The sequence below is a fragment of the Tasmannia lanceolata genome, unplaced genomic scaffold, assembly GCF_043159265.1.
Source record: "Tasmannia lanceolata isolate RefF3 unplaced genomic scaffold, GAP_Taslan_0.1 ptg000013l, whole genome shotgun sequence".
NCBI classification, from domain to species: Eukaryota; Viridiplantae; Streptophyta; class Magnoliopsida; order Canellales; family Winteraceae; genus Tasmannia; species Tasmannia lanceolata.
Genome location: NW_027518690.1, coordinates 1,163,335 through 1,179,641, shown reverse-complemented (window position 1 = coordinate 1,179,641; position 16,307 = coordinate 1,163,335). Strand labels below are relative to the sequence as shown.

The window sequence follows — 16,307 nt, the reverse complement described above, 5'->3', positions numbered from 1 at the left end:
AATGTCATTCTTTGTTTTTTTTTTTCTTTCCTGGAAAAAGTTAATCAATGACCTAGGATTATATTAGTTGAATTAAGAAGACTTACAAAATTCAAAATCAGGAAATGCATATGAAGAATTTTAGGGGGAGATTAAGAAATGAAACAGAATCACTTCTTCTATTTGGGTAAATCAGAATCCCACCTGTTTCTTCTGCTGCAAGAAGTGAGAATAAGAATGGATGATCCTAATGAAATAGTTTGAAAACATATATATTTGCCTTCCTAATCAAATGATGATAAGGTGTGATGTCATGCTATAATACACTACAATGTGGGTCCCACATACAAGATTTCTAGATGTGCTGACAATCATAAATGGAGCCAACGAGATGATCTCATATTGATTCACAACAACACAATGTACCACATGGCATGTGTACTTGGTGATTGTGATCGTTGATCTAATAGGCCATCACAAGGTGACCATGTGGGTCCAGGACATGTGCAAAATAAAGATTGCTGTAAGTAAAGAATCACTGGCTTAAACATAATGTCTTTTCATCAAGGTTGATCAAGGACATATAATCATTCAATCAAGGTGGGACCAAAACCTGTGATGGCCACCAATTCTGACGACCCGATTGCCCTACACATGGAATTATCCGATGTTACCATAATTGTTTTCCTCAACGAAAACAATAAAAAAAAGGGCGGCCCAGCGCATGAGGCTGCCGCCATTGCAGGGTCTGGGGAGGGCTAGATGTACGCAGCCTTACCCTGCTTTGCAGAGAGGCTGTTTCCGTGACTAGAACCCGTGACCACCAGGTCCACAATGGAGCAACCTTATTAGCTCGCCCTCACAATGGAGCAACCTTATTGTTTCCTCAACGAAAACAATAGTCGTCAAAAATATTCTAATGTCAGTCATTTTAAGAGAAATGACAAAATGTCCACTCAATATTGTTAAGAGAGTTGCTAATTACCATTGCTCAATATCCCAATCACAAGGTAATCACATTATTTAGCCTAATAAATATATGGGGCAAGCGATGCACACACAACACTTGTATTTTTTTACTAGTAAAATCAAATAAAAAGTTCAAAACATTTATACTAATAGTTAAAGGGGGCGATGTTTCTGAGCTATGGCTCAGCCTGAGCAAGCCACTATAAACACACCATCTCCATGTTTTTTTTTTTGAATGGTAACCATCTCCATGTTGTTTGACTCATCCTACCCATTCATTCTATAGCACCTCACATAGATAGGGTGTTCCTAACAAACCATCTCCATATCATAATCCTAACCATTCGATCTATAGGAGCCTAATTTCTAGCCATCCATTTTAAACCTCCACAAATCATAACCGTAACCATAACCTATAATCCTAACATAACCATAACCATAATCCTAACTATAACCTATAGAATGAATGGGTTGGATGAGTCAAACAACTATGGCAGATGGTGGATTTAGAGGGCTGCTCAGGCTGCGCGATACCTCAGAAACCCTTTTCCTGTTAGTTAAGTACTAAAAATAAGAGTATAAATTATTAGCATAAGAACAATGTTGGTTTATAATCTAAGCAATAAGATACAAGAGATTACAAATTTATGGAGCATTAATTATTAAAGCCCCATTGTATGAAAAATTAGCATGCTTGGAGACCAGTACTCTTAACAGATACCTGATTATTCTGCCGTGGCATTAGAAGAGATTCTATCGTACAAACGATAGAGCAAAGTTGACTTTGACATCTGTGGCTCCCTTTCCAGTACTGCTATCACATCCTTCACAGAGACGCTGCGTGCAACTTTCGTCTGTGGCATGGCAACTGCGTTCTTCCCAAATTTTCTTATGGCCCCTACAATACAATTCAGACAAAATCAACATTCTCAGTAAATCACTCATGGCTCCTTTATCATTTTGATTTGGGACTCGGCACAAGAAGCTATTGTGATAATGTTTTGTCAATTGAAGTGCCAGGACCTCAATATTTAGACTTGGCATGTGATGGGGATCGTAGGTGCCCGCTTCAGACCTATTCTATGCAGGGTTGTACACGTGAGGCCCAATAGGGGCATTTTGGACTTCTATGACTTGTTAGGGATTTTTATTTCTATTAACTTATTGTGTTTTTTCAATTGCCTATATATAGACTAATGTATGGGGTTTTTGATAGCTTTTTGGAATAATATTACTATATACTTCTTCCCTTTAATTTCCTTCGCACTCTCTCCTCTTCTTCTCTTTCTCTTCTCTTAGTCTGCATCAGCATGCCAACCACTTAATCAGGTGTTTAAAAACTCGCCCAAGTTGACTTTCATTTACCTTGGCCAAGTTCTTGTCTGAATCCCAATTTTTACCTACCAAGTCAATCAAAAACTCCTTTGACTCACCCTAGTTAATGAAAAATTGACCCCACCAATCATTGACTTGTCCGAGTCCAATCCTTTTTACCTTGGCCGAGTTCTTGCCCAAGCCCGGGCTTTTAAACACTAATCTGACCCACATTGACTCATACAAATTGCAGCTAGTAATTAACTTTCTTTAACTCAGACTTCACCCATAAGAAAATATATACCATGCGCACTTACCAATAGCAGAATCAGCAGCAGAGGGGCCTCTGTTTTCACCTTCCTGGTTGTCCCTTATTGTCTTTAGAGAAGACGATAAAGACCTTTGGATTGGATCTTTGCCCGGCGGTGCACCAGATGTCCCATCCATCCCCCCTTCGCGCTTTTGTCGAGCTTGTTCAGCCATGAGTTGCCATTTTGATAGCATATCATCTCCTCCTACAGCAGCCCGGGCAGCAACATTTGCGGCCGTTGTCCGCATTTTATCATCTTCCTCCTTGTTTGCCTATCGGGTGGGTAAAAGAGATAAGTGAGAACAAAATAAAATAAAATAAAAAAGGGAAAGAATATCGGCACAACCATGTTATAATTATTGCAGAGACCAGCTTGTATTTTCTTTTTTAATTGCCTTTTGAGAGCTTTTTGGGAATGTAATAACCATTTGACAGCTCTTTAAATACTAAAAGACAAGATGCATTAGTAAAAATATTAAAACATGGCTGTGCTGATATCATTTCCCTAAACAAATCTATGTTTTTCCTCAAAATCAATTCATTTTATAATTATTGCAGAGACCAGCTTGTATTTTCTTTTTTAATTGCCTTTTGAGAGCTTTTTGGGAATGTAATAACCATTTGACAGCTCTTTAAATACTAAAAGACAAGATGCATTAGTAAAAATATTAAAACATGGCTGTGCTGATATCATTTCCCTAAACAAATCTATGTTTTTCCTCAAAATCAATTCATTTTAATGAGAGAATACCTTGAGTGCCTTTAAACGACCATCATCCTTGTCCTTGTCAACATCGATTCCTGTGTTTCCCTCAGCCTGCATTAACCGATATTTGACAGAGGTAATTTAAGCTTATTCTTATACAAATTCACTAAATAACCTGTGTAATAACTAATGATAGATATGCTCAGAAACAGCTAATGGTATAATCATGATTTAAAAAAAATCATAACCTCAAGAAATCATTACTTTTGACGGGGAGAGCAATTAAAAGGAATCAGGGCCAATAATTGCTATACAGTATATTAATACAGTATCAAAATAACAGACACCAAAAAATTGCTAGAGAGCAATTCTAGCTCACCCACAGCCAGAAGAGGCTCAAAAGGCACACATGCTCTCTCGATTGAAACTATTGACCACGGTTTTGACTACTATGTTCTTTCCCAATTAGGTCATGGATGATGTCCCCCAAGGGAATATCTCAAAGATCATTCTTAGACCATAAAATATCCTCATAGTGCGTTTCTAATATTAGGGCCTAACCCCAGTAAGGGTAAGAAATTCAAAGCCTATCGGACACATCTTAAAGTAACAAAACATGTCTTGAGCTCCTTAGCGGTAACGGATTAATAACAATAGCATGAAGCTCACCTTGTGAACTTTAAATCAAGAGAGTTTTTGATAACAGTTGTTTTTCTTTCTTTTCTTTTTTCCATTTTGGTGGAATATAGATAGCATTGTTTGGTTAGTACTTGGAGAAGGAACTCTAGACAGGAACAAATTGGTGAAGTGCCATGCAAGCAAGTAAGATGTGCAGAAGAAAAACAGACGGTGATCTGATTGACAGATTGTTGAAAAACTGTGACAAAAAATCCAGAGAAGATAACTCTTTGTTTTTGAAAGGTAACAGTTCCATTCCACAATCCAGAGAAGATAACTAGTCAGTGAATTAAGTAAAAGCCTGTACTAAAAGATAAAATTGCACCCTTGGCCATCCGGCATTGGAGTTCTTCTTAGAGATAGCACGGGCAGACTAAGTGGTCCTTCCAGATCTTCAGAGAGGTTAACAACCGCTGAGATGGAACATTTCCAGCACTTATTAAGGCCCTGTTTGTTTTAGATTATGACAACCGATTGTGGAGTCCCTAACCGATTGTTGGAACACAAATTGCACCAAATTTGAGTACAATAATTGGTTGGGGACTCCACAATCCGTTGTCATAATCTAAAACGAACAGGCCTAACTCAGATGGACAGCCAAGCCTCTTCGTCATTTGTACGTCAGGTATAATCTTTGCCCACCACGCGCGTCTTTCCACTACTAGTCTATCCTAGATTATTGACTCTAGAGCTTTCGATCAAATGACTGGTATATCCTCCCTATTCAATTCGGATAGTTTATTATTTGGTAGGGATAAAGTGAGATTTGTCGATGAAACTTCATCTAGTATATCGGATAAATAAAACATTATTATTAACAAATGCTTATCCCTGTAGTCAATTCTTCATGTTTCAAAATTATCTACTAATCTCCTGTCTGTTAGTAGTCTTACCAAGACCCTTAATTGTGGTGACTTTTTTCCGACTCACTATGTTTTCAAGATCTGGTGATGAGTCTTACAACTTGAGTTTTTTTTTTGAATGGTTCTTACAACTAGTTTTTTTTTTTTTTTTTTCCCATAATAAAACTCAACTCAACTAAGCCTTTTTTTATATTGATTTAAAAAATAAAAAACTTCACTAATAGCAAAATTTTGGCTATATTATATTCCGGTTCAACTGAAGGAAGTTCTGTGCATGTTTCCCATTAAAGATTCTAAAGTTGGATGCTGCTTGCTACAGATAATTTACATCAATGAACAGAACACACATGATAGCTATCTTCAAGGTATGAGTTTTACTCATAATTACATTTCAAAATCCATTATCAGTCAGCCTAAATCAATAATAGATAGTATAGATATTAAGTTTACTGAGCTGAACCATTTGCACAAGTCGAAAAATTAACACATATTCTACAAAAAAAGGAATATTTTTTGAACGGAAAGAAAATTAAACTTTGAACTTCATTCAATGCTACAATCCCTGACAGATACCTACTTCATTGAGTTTTCGGAGCTTTTCAGCCTCTTCAGCTTGTTTTTTCTCCCAGTCCTCCTTCGCCTTGGAGTTAGTTATCAAAATTTGGCGTCTAACGTCTGAAGTGATAACAACTCTGTGCCTTGGCTTTTCAATATTAACCCTCTTCAAACAATTTCCCAGAATCAGGAAATAAGAGATGATGAAAATATGCCATATAATGGGAATAAAGAACATATCTACCTGTTTTGATAACCTTATCAAATTACTTATCAACCCACGCATTCGCTCCTCTACACACTGAAAATTTAGATGTGTAAGGATATATCGCCAAATCACCATAAAAAAGGAGAAACATGCAACTACTATCTCACCATAGAAAGGCAACGCTCTACATCGCTACCTGTACTCTTTATACCACATTTGGACACTGTCACAAACACCAGAAATGTTATTCAGCATGGCACCAGATTTTTTTTTCCTTTTTTTAACATTAAGAAATCTCGTAAGAGTTGAAAAGAACTTTCTGAAGTACAAGAGAGACAAGGGTTTGTAACTGATTTCTGCTATTTTCTTATGTAGTGGGCCTTTCTGCAAAATCAGCCTTTCTTCTTCCTCTTGTACAACCCTTCGTGTTGCTTCCGAAGCTCTATTATCCTCCTTGGGTGCAGAAAATAGCTGTTCTTCCTCTTCCTGTTCCAAAAAAGAAGACCCATATGAGCTTCTAATGTTAAATTCCACGGTCATTATCATTTTGGTAGAGAAACGAAACTTTTGAGTTGGCCTAGACGTAGAGTTTTATAACAGAAGAACACTAAATGAATTACATCAAACAAAATTTTGTACCCTTAGATTAACACCACTGACAGCAGTGACATCATTGAGTTGTTCAATGCTTTGATCCAGAAGAGCGCCCCCAGATATCTTTTGCTTTTTACTATGTGGTATCAGACGAAAAATAAACATAACTTTTCATAAACATAAATAAATTCGAATACAAAATGAGAATAAAAACTGAATTAAATATTAGAGATTATCATCAAACTCATAAACATAAAATATATTCGAACACAAAATGAGAATAAAAACTGAACTAAATATTAGAGATTATCATCAAACTCCACCATATTGGAAGTGTGAAGTTCACCTTGGCAGGGGTGGAGTGCCAAGTGTTTCAAGTGGTTTCTTCTGGCCAACGGATGGTTTCTTAGGAGGTGTCCTCGCATTAGTTCCAAGTCCCCCTTGTGTTGCTGCAGATGACATCTGAGAACGCATCTGGTTTACACAGTATCAAAGAGATGACATCAGTTGCAAGCAATCAACAAATGTAATGGATGACGTAAAGGAAGAAATTGGCAATGTACGTGAAACCAGTAAAAGGAAGTAAACCAAATATGAGGGCCAATCATAAAGGGGCCAATCATAAAGGGCTGTTTGTTGATTTAGGAATGGCTCATTAGGACAAAATGATAAGTTGAATGACCTGTTAAAGTTTTATTTTATTGTTACTTTTTTTTTTCTCTTTCTTTTTTTTTTTTTGAAATGGAGTGTTACTTGGTAGTGGTAAGGAGGATTTTGCCTCTAGTTTCAGGAGGATAGGAGAGTGCGAGTTTCTGAACAAAAGGCTTCTTTTTAATCAAGACCTTTTTCAGATCGATAGTGGCAGATGGCATTGGTTGATTGCTCTGAGGCATCATTTGCAGATCCCCATTGCCTCCCATGCTGGATTGTGGTTCTTGAGAGGATCAATTTGATTGGTTGGCTTAAGACGAAAGGTTATTGTATTGCAAACTGGTGGAATTTATGTACTCAGATGAGGAATCTAGCAATCATCTCTTCATCCATAGAAGGATTTGGTGCTCTATCCTTTGTTGGTTGGCATTTTCTGGGTGTTTCCTCTATCATTTGGACTCCTTGGTGGAGCTTGCATTGTAGGAGAAAATGCATCATATGAACATGATCCATCTTGCGATAGCATGGACCCTCCGGAAAGAAAGAAACCAAAGAACATTTGAAGATAAGTTCTCCATGGAGAGGAAGATTCTTTCTGAAATAAAGTTCCAATCTGAGTCATTTATGTACTCAGATTCTTTCCATGGAGAGGACATTTGAAATTTAACGAAATTTCCAATCAAAATCGAAAAATTGTCTTCTCTGTGGCGACTAGAACCGAAACGGGAATCGAAATTTAAAACCATGGGTATCATAGCATGCCAAAGAAGATAACAAGTATACGCTGAGAAATCAGCAACCCACAGATAGTAGTAAGTGTGATTTCATGTTAGCTTCTCAGATAACTATTTCCAGCTATGACAAACTTTTTGGTGAATGGGTGAGGGGGGTGTTTGACAACAGAGGTAAATTTTTATGGAATGCCACCCCACTACACGATACTTCCAAAATTTTGGAGTGAATAGAACAAGAGGATATTGAAAGACAAAGCCGCCTTGATCTGGAGACTAAAGCAAGAAATTGAGCATTCAATTATTCTTGGTCTATAACAAGGGAGGATTTTGGGTATTCTGTGCAAACTCCATATCCAAATTAGGAGAAATTACAGGTCCCCCAAAATTAGATAGAGAGTGATGAGTGTACAAAACATGAGAATCTAAAGAAGTAGGAAGGCGGAGGAGAAGGAGAAGAGAGGAAAATTATGAGAATGAGGTTATGCTCCATTTGCAGGGCATGCTAATATCTTGTTTACTTGTATGACATTTACATAATGGGAACAATTACCCAATGACTAAAACGACACGAATAAATAATACACATCATATAATAAGAGACACTATACTAAAGATACATAACTAGTGTCTTTCAACGCTCCCTCAAGCTAGCACGTGTAGTGTTTCAAAACTCGAACATGGACAAGAACTCAACCACGGTAAAAGGGAGACGACTTAGGAAAGTCAATGATTGAAGCAATCAGTTTTTCTTTCACTCGACCAAGTCAAGGGAATTTTGATTGACTTGGTAGTGCAAAACTCAGGCGAGAACTTAAAAGGGGGTCGACTCGGGTGACTTGATGATTAATGTGGCATTTTTAAACAATGGGTACATGAATATCGAACATGTCCATCTTTGAGGAAGAACTTCAGAGAGAATGTCAGCAAGATGATCTTCAAATCTGACATAAAGAACGCTAATCATCTAGACATCCACCTTTCTCTCACAGAGTGACAATCAACCTCTGTATATTTTCTTCTCTCATGGAATACTAGGTTATGCGTCCCTTCTAGGCATATAGGAGACCTTTGTCAGGGGCATCCTTCAGATATAGAAATATCCTTTGAACTGCTTCCAAATGTGAAGATCTTGGTAAGTACATAAATCTGTTAACCATACTCACATAATAGGTAATGTTTGGCCAAGTGATTGTGAGGTAAATCAACTTCCCAAAATAATCTCTGATAGACTGCCGGGACAGTGAGCAACTCCTCATGTTGGTAATCTAGCCTATGATTAGGCTCCATAGGGCATTCCGAAGGCTTTGTCCTGAGTTTACCTGTTTCCTTCAACAGATGAGAATATTTCTTTCAACTCCTCACTGCATATTTTCATGAAGCATATGGAAGGGAGGAATGAGGTGGGAGGCAACTCTCCAGACATGATTTCTTGGACCCATGGGAGCAGCTCCGGTCCATGGATTTTTGGTACATATATCAACAAAACTGGGGATGAGATTAGGGGTCAGGAGATTGTGCTTACTCATATTCCGAGTAGCTCGAACGACTTAGCCGATAACTTGGCTAAATCCGGTGTGACAAGAGAGCACATGTATTCAGAGCCTTCTTGACGAAAGACGTGAACCTATCATCTTTATTTTTATTTTATTTTTTGATATGTAAGCTGGCATTGAACCTCATCTTTATTTTTAAATGTATTTTCAATAATGTGGACATGCATCAGGTTTCCAGGGTTTCTATCTCTAATAAACATAATGATACCAGCACAAGTGTCAAGTAAAACGGTGCAACTTCGGTTTCACAACTTACTGATTTCCAACACATTAAATATGGCAATTATTATGAATACTGTAGTAAAAAGTAAACTATATAAATGTGCTACTGAAATAAGCACCAATTTCGAATAATCATGGCACATTGTAGGCAGCAGAACTTATCAAATTTAAAAACATTTGATGTGGTAACTATCATGAATAAAGTAGTACAAAGTGAACTGTATGAATGTATTACACAAATCAATAGGATTTTGTTCCCAAAATACACATCTGATTTTTATTATTATTGTTTTCATGTTTTGAACTAACCAAACTCCCTAACTGTGTCAACAAAACCTTCCAAAACACCCAGAATAAAAAAAAGCCATTCTTGGTTATGAACACCAGAGCGAAAAGAAGGAAAAAATATTTAAAAAGACAAAGGAATGGGGTGACATGTTCAGGCTCCAGACTCTTTCTGACAAAAGGGGTAACCCTTGAGGCACAGGTAGAAAAACAAGTCTAAAATTGGGGTTTCAAGTCACATACCACTTTATATGGTTGTTCATAAAAAAAAAATTGCATCTATTAGCACCTTCTCAATAAGAGAAATCCATTGCAAATCCCAGTTTTCGATTTTGTAGAACAAAAAATAAAATAAAATGGGCAGCCCAGTGCACGAGGCTCCCGCCATTGCGGGGTCTGGGGAGGGCTAGATGTACGCAGCCTTACCCCTGCTTTGCACAGAGGCTGTTTTCGATTTTGTTGAACAATTGCAAAAAAATAAAAGCTCTTCTTGAATGAACCACGACCTTTAGAATGAGAAACGGGGAAAACTCTCAAATGGGGTTTGAACAAACCCCTCAAAAGCTTTTACTCCCCCCCAACTTAACTGTAACTAAGGATTAATGGGATTTCTAGAGGCAAAGAAGAAGAAAACAAGAAAATAAAATCAGTTTTCCAAGTAATTCTTAAGGGCAATAGCATCTTGATTAAGATGTTTGTGCCTCACTCATGAGGTGTGTACTTTACATGCTCAGATGTGCCTCACTATATGGGCCATACATGTATTGAACATTATGGTTCAGTCATACACTTCAGAGGTGCTTTTCCTACTCACCTCCTAGCTCATGCCTCACGTCCACAGTTTTAAATTTTGGCCGAAATATTTCAGTTTGGACCTAAACCGAAAGTACATTGAATCAGATTTTTACATGATTTGAAATTTCGTTTTCACCCTTACAAAATTTCCACGAAATGTTAAAGATTTCCACCAAAATTTTATACATTTCGGTGGAATTTTTTTTTAAAAAAATGAAATTTTTATCAAAGTTATACATGATTTCGGCCAAAATTTCCACTGGTGGCCGAAAGCAACATTGAAAACCTTGCTCACACCTTTCACAACAGTGTATAGAAATATAGATGCTAAAAGCATACCAGCATCGCAGAGTCCAGCTGTGTTGACCCAGAGCCTGAATTCTGGTTTGTTGATACCAGGCTTGTGGAGGTAGGAAAACCCAATCTAGCCGAATGTTTCTCAATGGTTTCATCCATCAAATGGCCCACCGTAGGATTTCCTTGGCCATTGTGGAGCCCACCAAATGAAGACGATCTCTGTGAAGCTGACATTTGAGGCTTGTGCTGCTGGTCAGACGTCTGATCAACTAGTTCCTGTTTTGGGTAAACCATTGGTGATAAACCACTAGTCTGGTCTTTGCTTAGTGACGGTTGCCATGCAATTGGATTCTGTTGCAAAGCCGAATGACTTGACATGTGCGAAAGAGACCCACCGGGCAGCCTCTTGGGTTCATTCACAGCATTTTGTACCTTTCCCACATTCATTAGGTTTGTAGACTGCATAACCCCCAACTGAGTCGAACTTGAACCCATACCTTGGAGATGTGGAACTTGCCTCATTTGTGAATCTTGAGATTGGGCTTTAAGAGAAGGTGTTGGAGCACTGACAGATGGCCCGGAATATGGATGTGAATTATAATTACTGACAGGACTTGCATACATTGGAAATGATGTCTGTGGAATACTTCTTAGCATAGAAAGCTCCCTTTCTTGATTTGTATTCATGCTGGTAGAAGATATTTGGCTAACATGTGGGCCCTGTGCATCTGAGAGACGCTCTGTCTCCGTGGACTTCGGAGCAGTATTCTCTGGGGTTGGAGCTGGAATTTGGGACAGGTTTGTAGGGGATCCATGACCTTTCTGATATTGGTTTGAGGAGATGGAATGGTGTTGCGAAAAAAATTGGGCATCCTTGAACTGATGAGTACTAGAAGGCGACATAGTAAGTTGCTGTGAAGAACCTTGAGGCTGCAACTGATATTGGGGTTGACCTGTTTGTGAGGTTCGTGCGGCCTTAGCTTGATTTGCTTCCTGATATTAAACAAGAGAATTGCTAGTTCAGAAAGGCACTACGTTCACGTAAATAAATAATTATAATTAGAGATATTATCTACTTGCATGTAGTTTCTGGGCTGTCTGCCTAAGCATATGGTCTCCCACAATACTTCTCACTATTCTTAGAAAATCCTCTTTGCTGACTTCATTTCTCTGGTGATAAAAATGATGACAGTACACAGTCAGGAAAGCTAAAGAAGAAAATTGACTTTAGAAAGCAAATAACCAGCTATGTCACAAATATCTCCGATATTTTCAAAATATAGTGATTTTATAACGACATTTTGAAAAAACGACAAAATCCCGAAATAATCCCGAGAATGTAAAAAATATTGTAATATTTTCATTTACCGCGATAATATCAAGATATTTTTACAATATTTTTATATCTTACATTTTTTTCTTAATTTGTATATTTGTTAAATCGTTTTCTTTTTTCTTTTTTTCCCTATATAAATCCGAAAAAATAAAAAATTTAATATATCCTGAGATTTTCCCTTACCGAGAAATTCCTGAGAACGAAATTTGTGACATAGATAACCAGTTCATTATCAAACAAGCAATGATACCATATCTCTTCTTTTTTCTTTTCTTTTTTGAACGGTATCTTAAACAAATATATGTTAGAGACATACCCTCAATTGAGCAAAAACTGAATGAAGTTGCATCTGTTTATCCTTATCTAGGAGAGGAAGTAAGTTTGGGATCAACATGCCAAATGAAATGAATGGATTTGGTTTATTACGCGGCCTCATTGGGTTGTTTGCTTGGTCTAGTGCTGGTACCGGCCGGTTATTCAAAGGTGGTAGTTTTGAATTCTGTAGCTGGCTTTCAGACTGCTGAAACCTATCCTGTTCAGAAATCTGGACATGGTTTTTCCCAGAAAACTGATGTGCATTTTGTTCTGTTTGTTGATGTTCGAGAGAGCGTCCATTTTGTTGGTGCTGACTCTCAGAGCCAGATCCATCAGATCCATGCTGTATGAGCTCCACTTCAGATGAATGTTGCTCTTGTGGCTCCAAATGATAGCGCTCTTCTTTTTGGCAGGTGAGACTTTCTTCTTGACTGGAGGTTTGCCACTGTCCAAGTAACTCATTCGATATTGGGTTTCCTCCAAGGGACAATGTTGAGATAGAATCAGAAAAAGATGTGGATCATATAATGAACAAGAATTAGCACCAGCAATGCATTGTTTTATCAACCTTTAAAAAAAAATGCATTGTTTTATCATGACAATATCATGATTTATACCCAAATCGACAATATCGTATACGCATTTATTGCAATAATATCACAATAATATCATGTTACTTGTCATCTCCAATTATTATATATGACTATTTTAAAGAAAATCTCAAATTTATAAAAGAGTCTTATTTTTTTTATTATAAGAAACACTTTTCTATTAATCTTGCTTTGCTTGGTTGAATCCTCTTAATCAGGAAACAAAAATAAGGAAATTATCGTCTCCAAGTCGTGAGAAGTGGCTAGAAATCAGGAAACAAAAAACTCTACTCAAAATAGGGTTGACTTTTTCCTAATTTTTAGCCACTTCTCACGCTTATCTCGATCATGCCCTCTTCGATTGGTTTTGTAGGACAAAATGCAGACTTGCACAAGAATACGGCCAAGGTAAAACGGAGTCGATTCGGGCGAGTTGACAACGAGGTGGGGGAGTTTTGAAATTATGCAGAGCACATAAACTGCAATCTTAAGAGCCCCAAATTGCAGCCAAATTTCAATTTGGTGTACATAACAGTGCATCATTAAAATTCTATGTAAACCCAAGTAATAGAAATATACATTTTTACGTTCAAATTTTAAAGAAAGAAAAAGAGAATTAAGTAACTTTTTTGTTTACCAGTATCTGAATCAGTTGTCTGAGAAATAGATGCATTCCCTCCTTCCATATCTCTATTTAAGGCAGCCGTTAATGCATCCACGTCAGCCCCGGAATAGTTACTTTCGTCCTGCAAATATAAAGAGGAAAAAAAAAAAAAAAGACTTGTTAGAAACTGTTAGAATATATATGGAAGTGTCAGTCCACCAATGAGGATGGAGAGCTATATTTAGTCATCATAGGAACATGAAAAAGAAAACTATTGATCTCAAGCAATATAGCAATCTGAAAGTGCACAAAACCTCCAGAATAATAAATAGAAACTATAGAAGACCAGATAACAGCAATGGTAAAATACATATGGTAAGATAATAAATTTCTCACTACAGACTGCTGTTGAGAAAAAAGTATTTGATACCAAGAAATGTTATCAAAGTGAATAAGGAACAATGTAAAGAATGGTTGGTAGAAAAATAAATGAACAATAATCTTAAAAACAAGGTTGCCAGAGCGGGAATCGAAAGCGGGAATCGAAGGCTCCCAGGGAAGAATCCTGCTTCCTTGCTTAAAAATATTCAACTGAATGATAGTTAATCAATGACCTGAACCTATCAGTAATCAGTGATAAGGGATGGTTTCTTTATTCATATTGGTACCAATTCAGGCCACATTTGAATTTTTGAAGAACGAATGAAATATTTTTTTATAGAGAAGAGTTGATTCCTAAAATCTAGTATCGACATTCCTAGCCCTATGCCTCTGCTTATGCTGGGCAAATTGAAATGAAAGAAAAACTAGATTTCGAGTCACAAAATCAAAAATAAAAATAAAAAATTAGGGCAAATTGGAACCATTAAAGAAAAAATAAAGAGGGAAAAATTGATGGTGCTAACCACATCTTCATCGAGAAGTTTAATGATCGAGGATTCCTCCATTGTAAACAAATCGAACACAAACAGATGAGATTTCTGATTAAAGAAGGGTTATAGGAGGAAAAAAAGGGTTAGCTAGGGTTTCGAAATTCAACCTGAAGAAAAGCTTGAGATTTCAGGATCAAGAAAAGAGGGAATTTCTGATTAAATAAGAAGTGTTTTTTATAGGAAAATGATATCAGCACAACCATGTTTTAACAATTGCAGACACTCAGCCTGTCTTTTTCTTTTGTAATTCGCTTGTGACTTGTGTTGTGAGAGCCTGTAAAAATAAACCTTTGGCAGCTCTTTAAATAATAAAAGATGAGATAGATTAGTGCAATTATTAAAACAGGGTTGTGACGATATCATTTCCCTTTTCAAAAAAGTACTATACGGCCCGATTTCATAGGATGATCCAAACCGTTCATTTCTTGGGCCACAATGTAAAAACATTGTACCCCAAGAATCTTTATGCGGTACGCCTTTGGTAATTTTACGATCGCATGAATTGATCTGAGCCGTCTGTTGCTTCTACTATTTCAGAAGAGCTTAGAAAGACCATGGTGTTTTGATGAACAACATTCTTGAATGTTCTAGTTTTGTGATGATTTGGGGGCCCACATGGGGTTGATCTACGTTAGTCCATTTGTTGCTAGCACATCTGACCGTTGGATGCTCTTGCTTCATTTTTTACATTTTCATTTTCGACCTCTTTGACCACCTTGATCATCTCTAGCACTTTAATTGCTTGGCCAATGTCCACTAGCTTCACATTGTAACATTTTTCTCTTTCTTTCCATGTAAAACTTTTTACCCATGTTTACATGGAAATGGGTGTAAATTTTGTTTTACGCCCATTTTACGATGAAAGAAACATAACCCAAGACCACAACGGCCTTAGGTTTAGGGGTGCAACTTGGGTCGGGCTCAACCCAAACCCTATGGGTTGAACCCGATTTTGGCCCAGGTTGGGTTGGCATTTTCTCGGGTTGGGTTGGGAAAAGCCAACCCGATTTAAATTCGGATCTGCTTAGGGTTGAGGCCTTGGCAACCCGACCCGATTCGGAGGTGGGTTGGGTTAGGATTTGTTAGTGATTTTGGATTTTCAAAATCTTATATTTTGCCATGTTTTAGTGTTTTTGGAAAATATTTTCTCGATAGCGTTTGGGAAAAAGAAAATGTTTTCTTGCAAAGATTTGCTTTTTACAAAAAGATGTAGAAGTGTAGTTGAAAAGATAGCCCCGTACCGAATGAGAGAAAGGAAAGATAAGAGCTTATAAAGCACTATACTTTTCTACTACTTGTTTGGTTGCACATTGGGTTGAACCTATGCTTGGACCCGCGGGACGCTGCAACGCACCATTCGCACAAGCGCCGCGGCGTGGGCAATGAGCAATGGGCAATGGGTTATAGGGCGCATAGTGGCGCTTTTTTTGGCGCACTTTGCAAATTTGATCTGGACCGCTGGATCAAGATGAAGGTGGACCGGTCGGATGGATGAGCCAAATGGTTCGTAGGCCCATCAAGCCCAATGCCGAATGGTTCGGTTGGGTTGGGCTTCGACTCGGGCCCAACGGGCGCAGAACTCCAACGGCCAAGGAGTGTAATCAAATAAATTGTGTCCCTTCCCCCAACGGTCAAGAGCCAAAGGGGTGCGATCCGCACCATAGATAATTGATCTAACGATGCGGGGTTGGAGAGAGGTTTTGCTTAAACCAACAGTCACCTCTAAGATCAATCAGGACCTTTCAATTTCAAATGGGTGCGATCCAACGGTCAGATTTCAATCATTCTGGAAAGGTGCCATGTAGAGGTGTTTTACA

General features: G+C 37.7%; 1 protein-coding gene across 2 annotated transcripts; it reads right to left on the bottom strand.

Moving 5' to 3' along the window:
• Positions 1–205: 205 nt before the first annotated feature.
• Positions 206–14,629, bottom strand: TAF4 (TBP-associated factor 4). 2 transcript variants are annotated; one of them, XM_077393631.1, is made up of 15 exons: positions 14,464–14,629; positions 13,592–13,700; positions 12,366–12,841; positions 11,790–11,883; positions 10,756–11,702; positions 6,523–6,650; positions 6,222–6,312; positions 5,933–6,068; positions 5,750–5,805; positions 5,619–5,675; positions 5,397–5,540; positions 3,324–3,389; positions 2,580–2,844; positions 1,670–1,846; positions 206–627 (listed from the first exon to the last, which is right to left on the bottom strand). In XM_077393631.1, exons 1-14 carry the CDS (start codon positions 14,503–14,505, stop codon positions 1,674–1,676), a joined length of 2,784 nt encoding a protein of 927 aa, XP_077249746.1. In that variant the 5' UTR covers positions 14,506–14,629; the 3' UTR covers positions 206–627; positions 1,670–1,673. The 2 variants fall into 2 exon arrangements, with proteins under 2 accessions (XP_077249746.1, XP_077249745.1); XM_077393630.1 differs by lacking the exon at positions 206–627 and having other exon boundaries at positions 1,511–1,846; positions 14,464–14,628.
• Between the last annotated feature and the right edge of the window lie 1,678 nt (positions 14,630–16,307).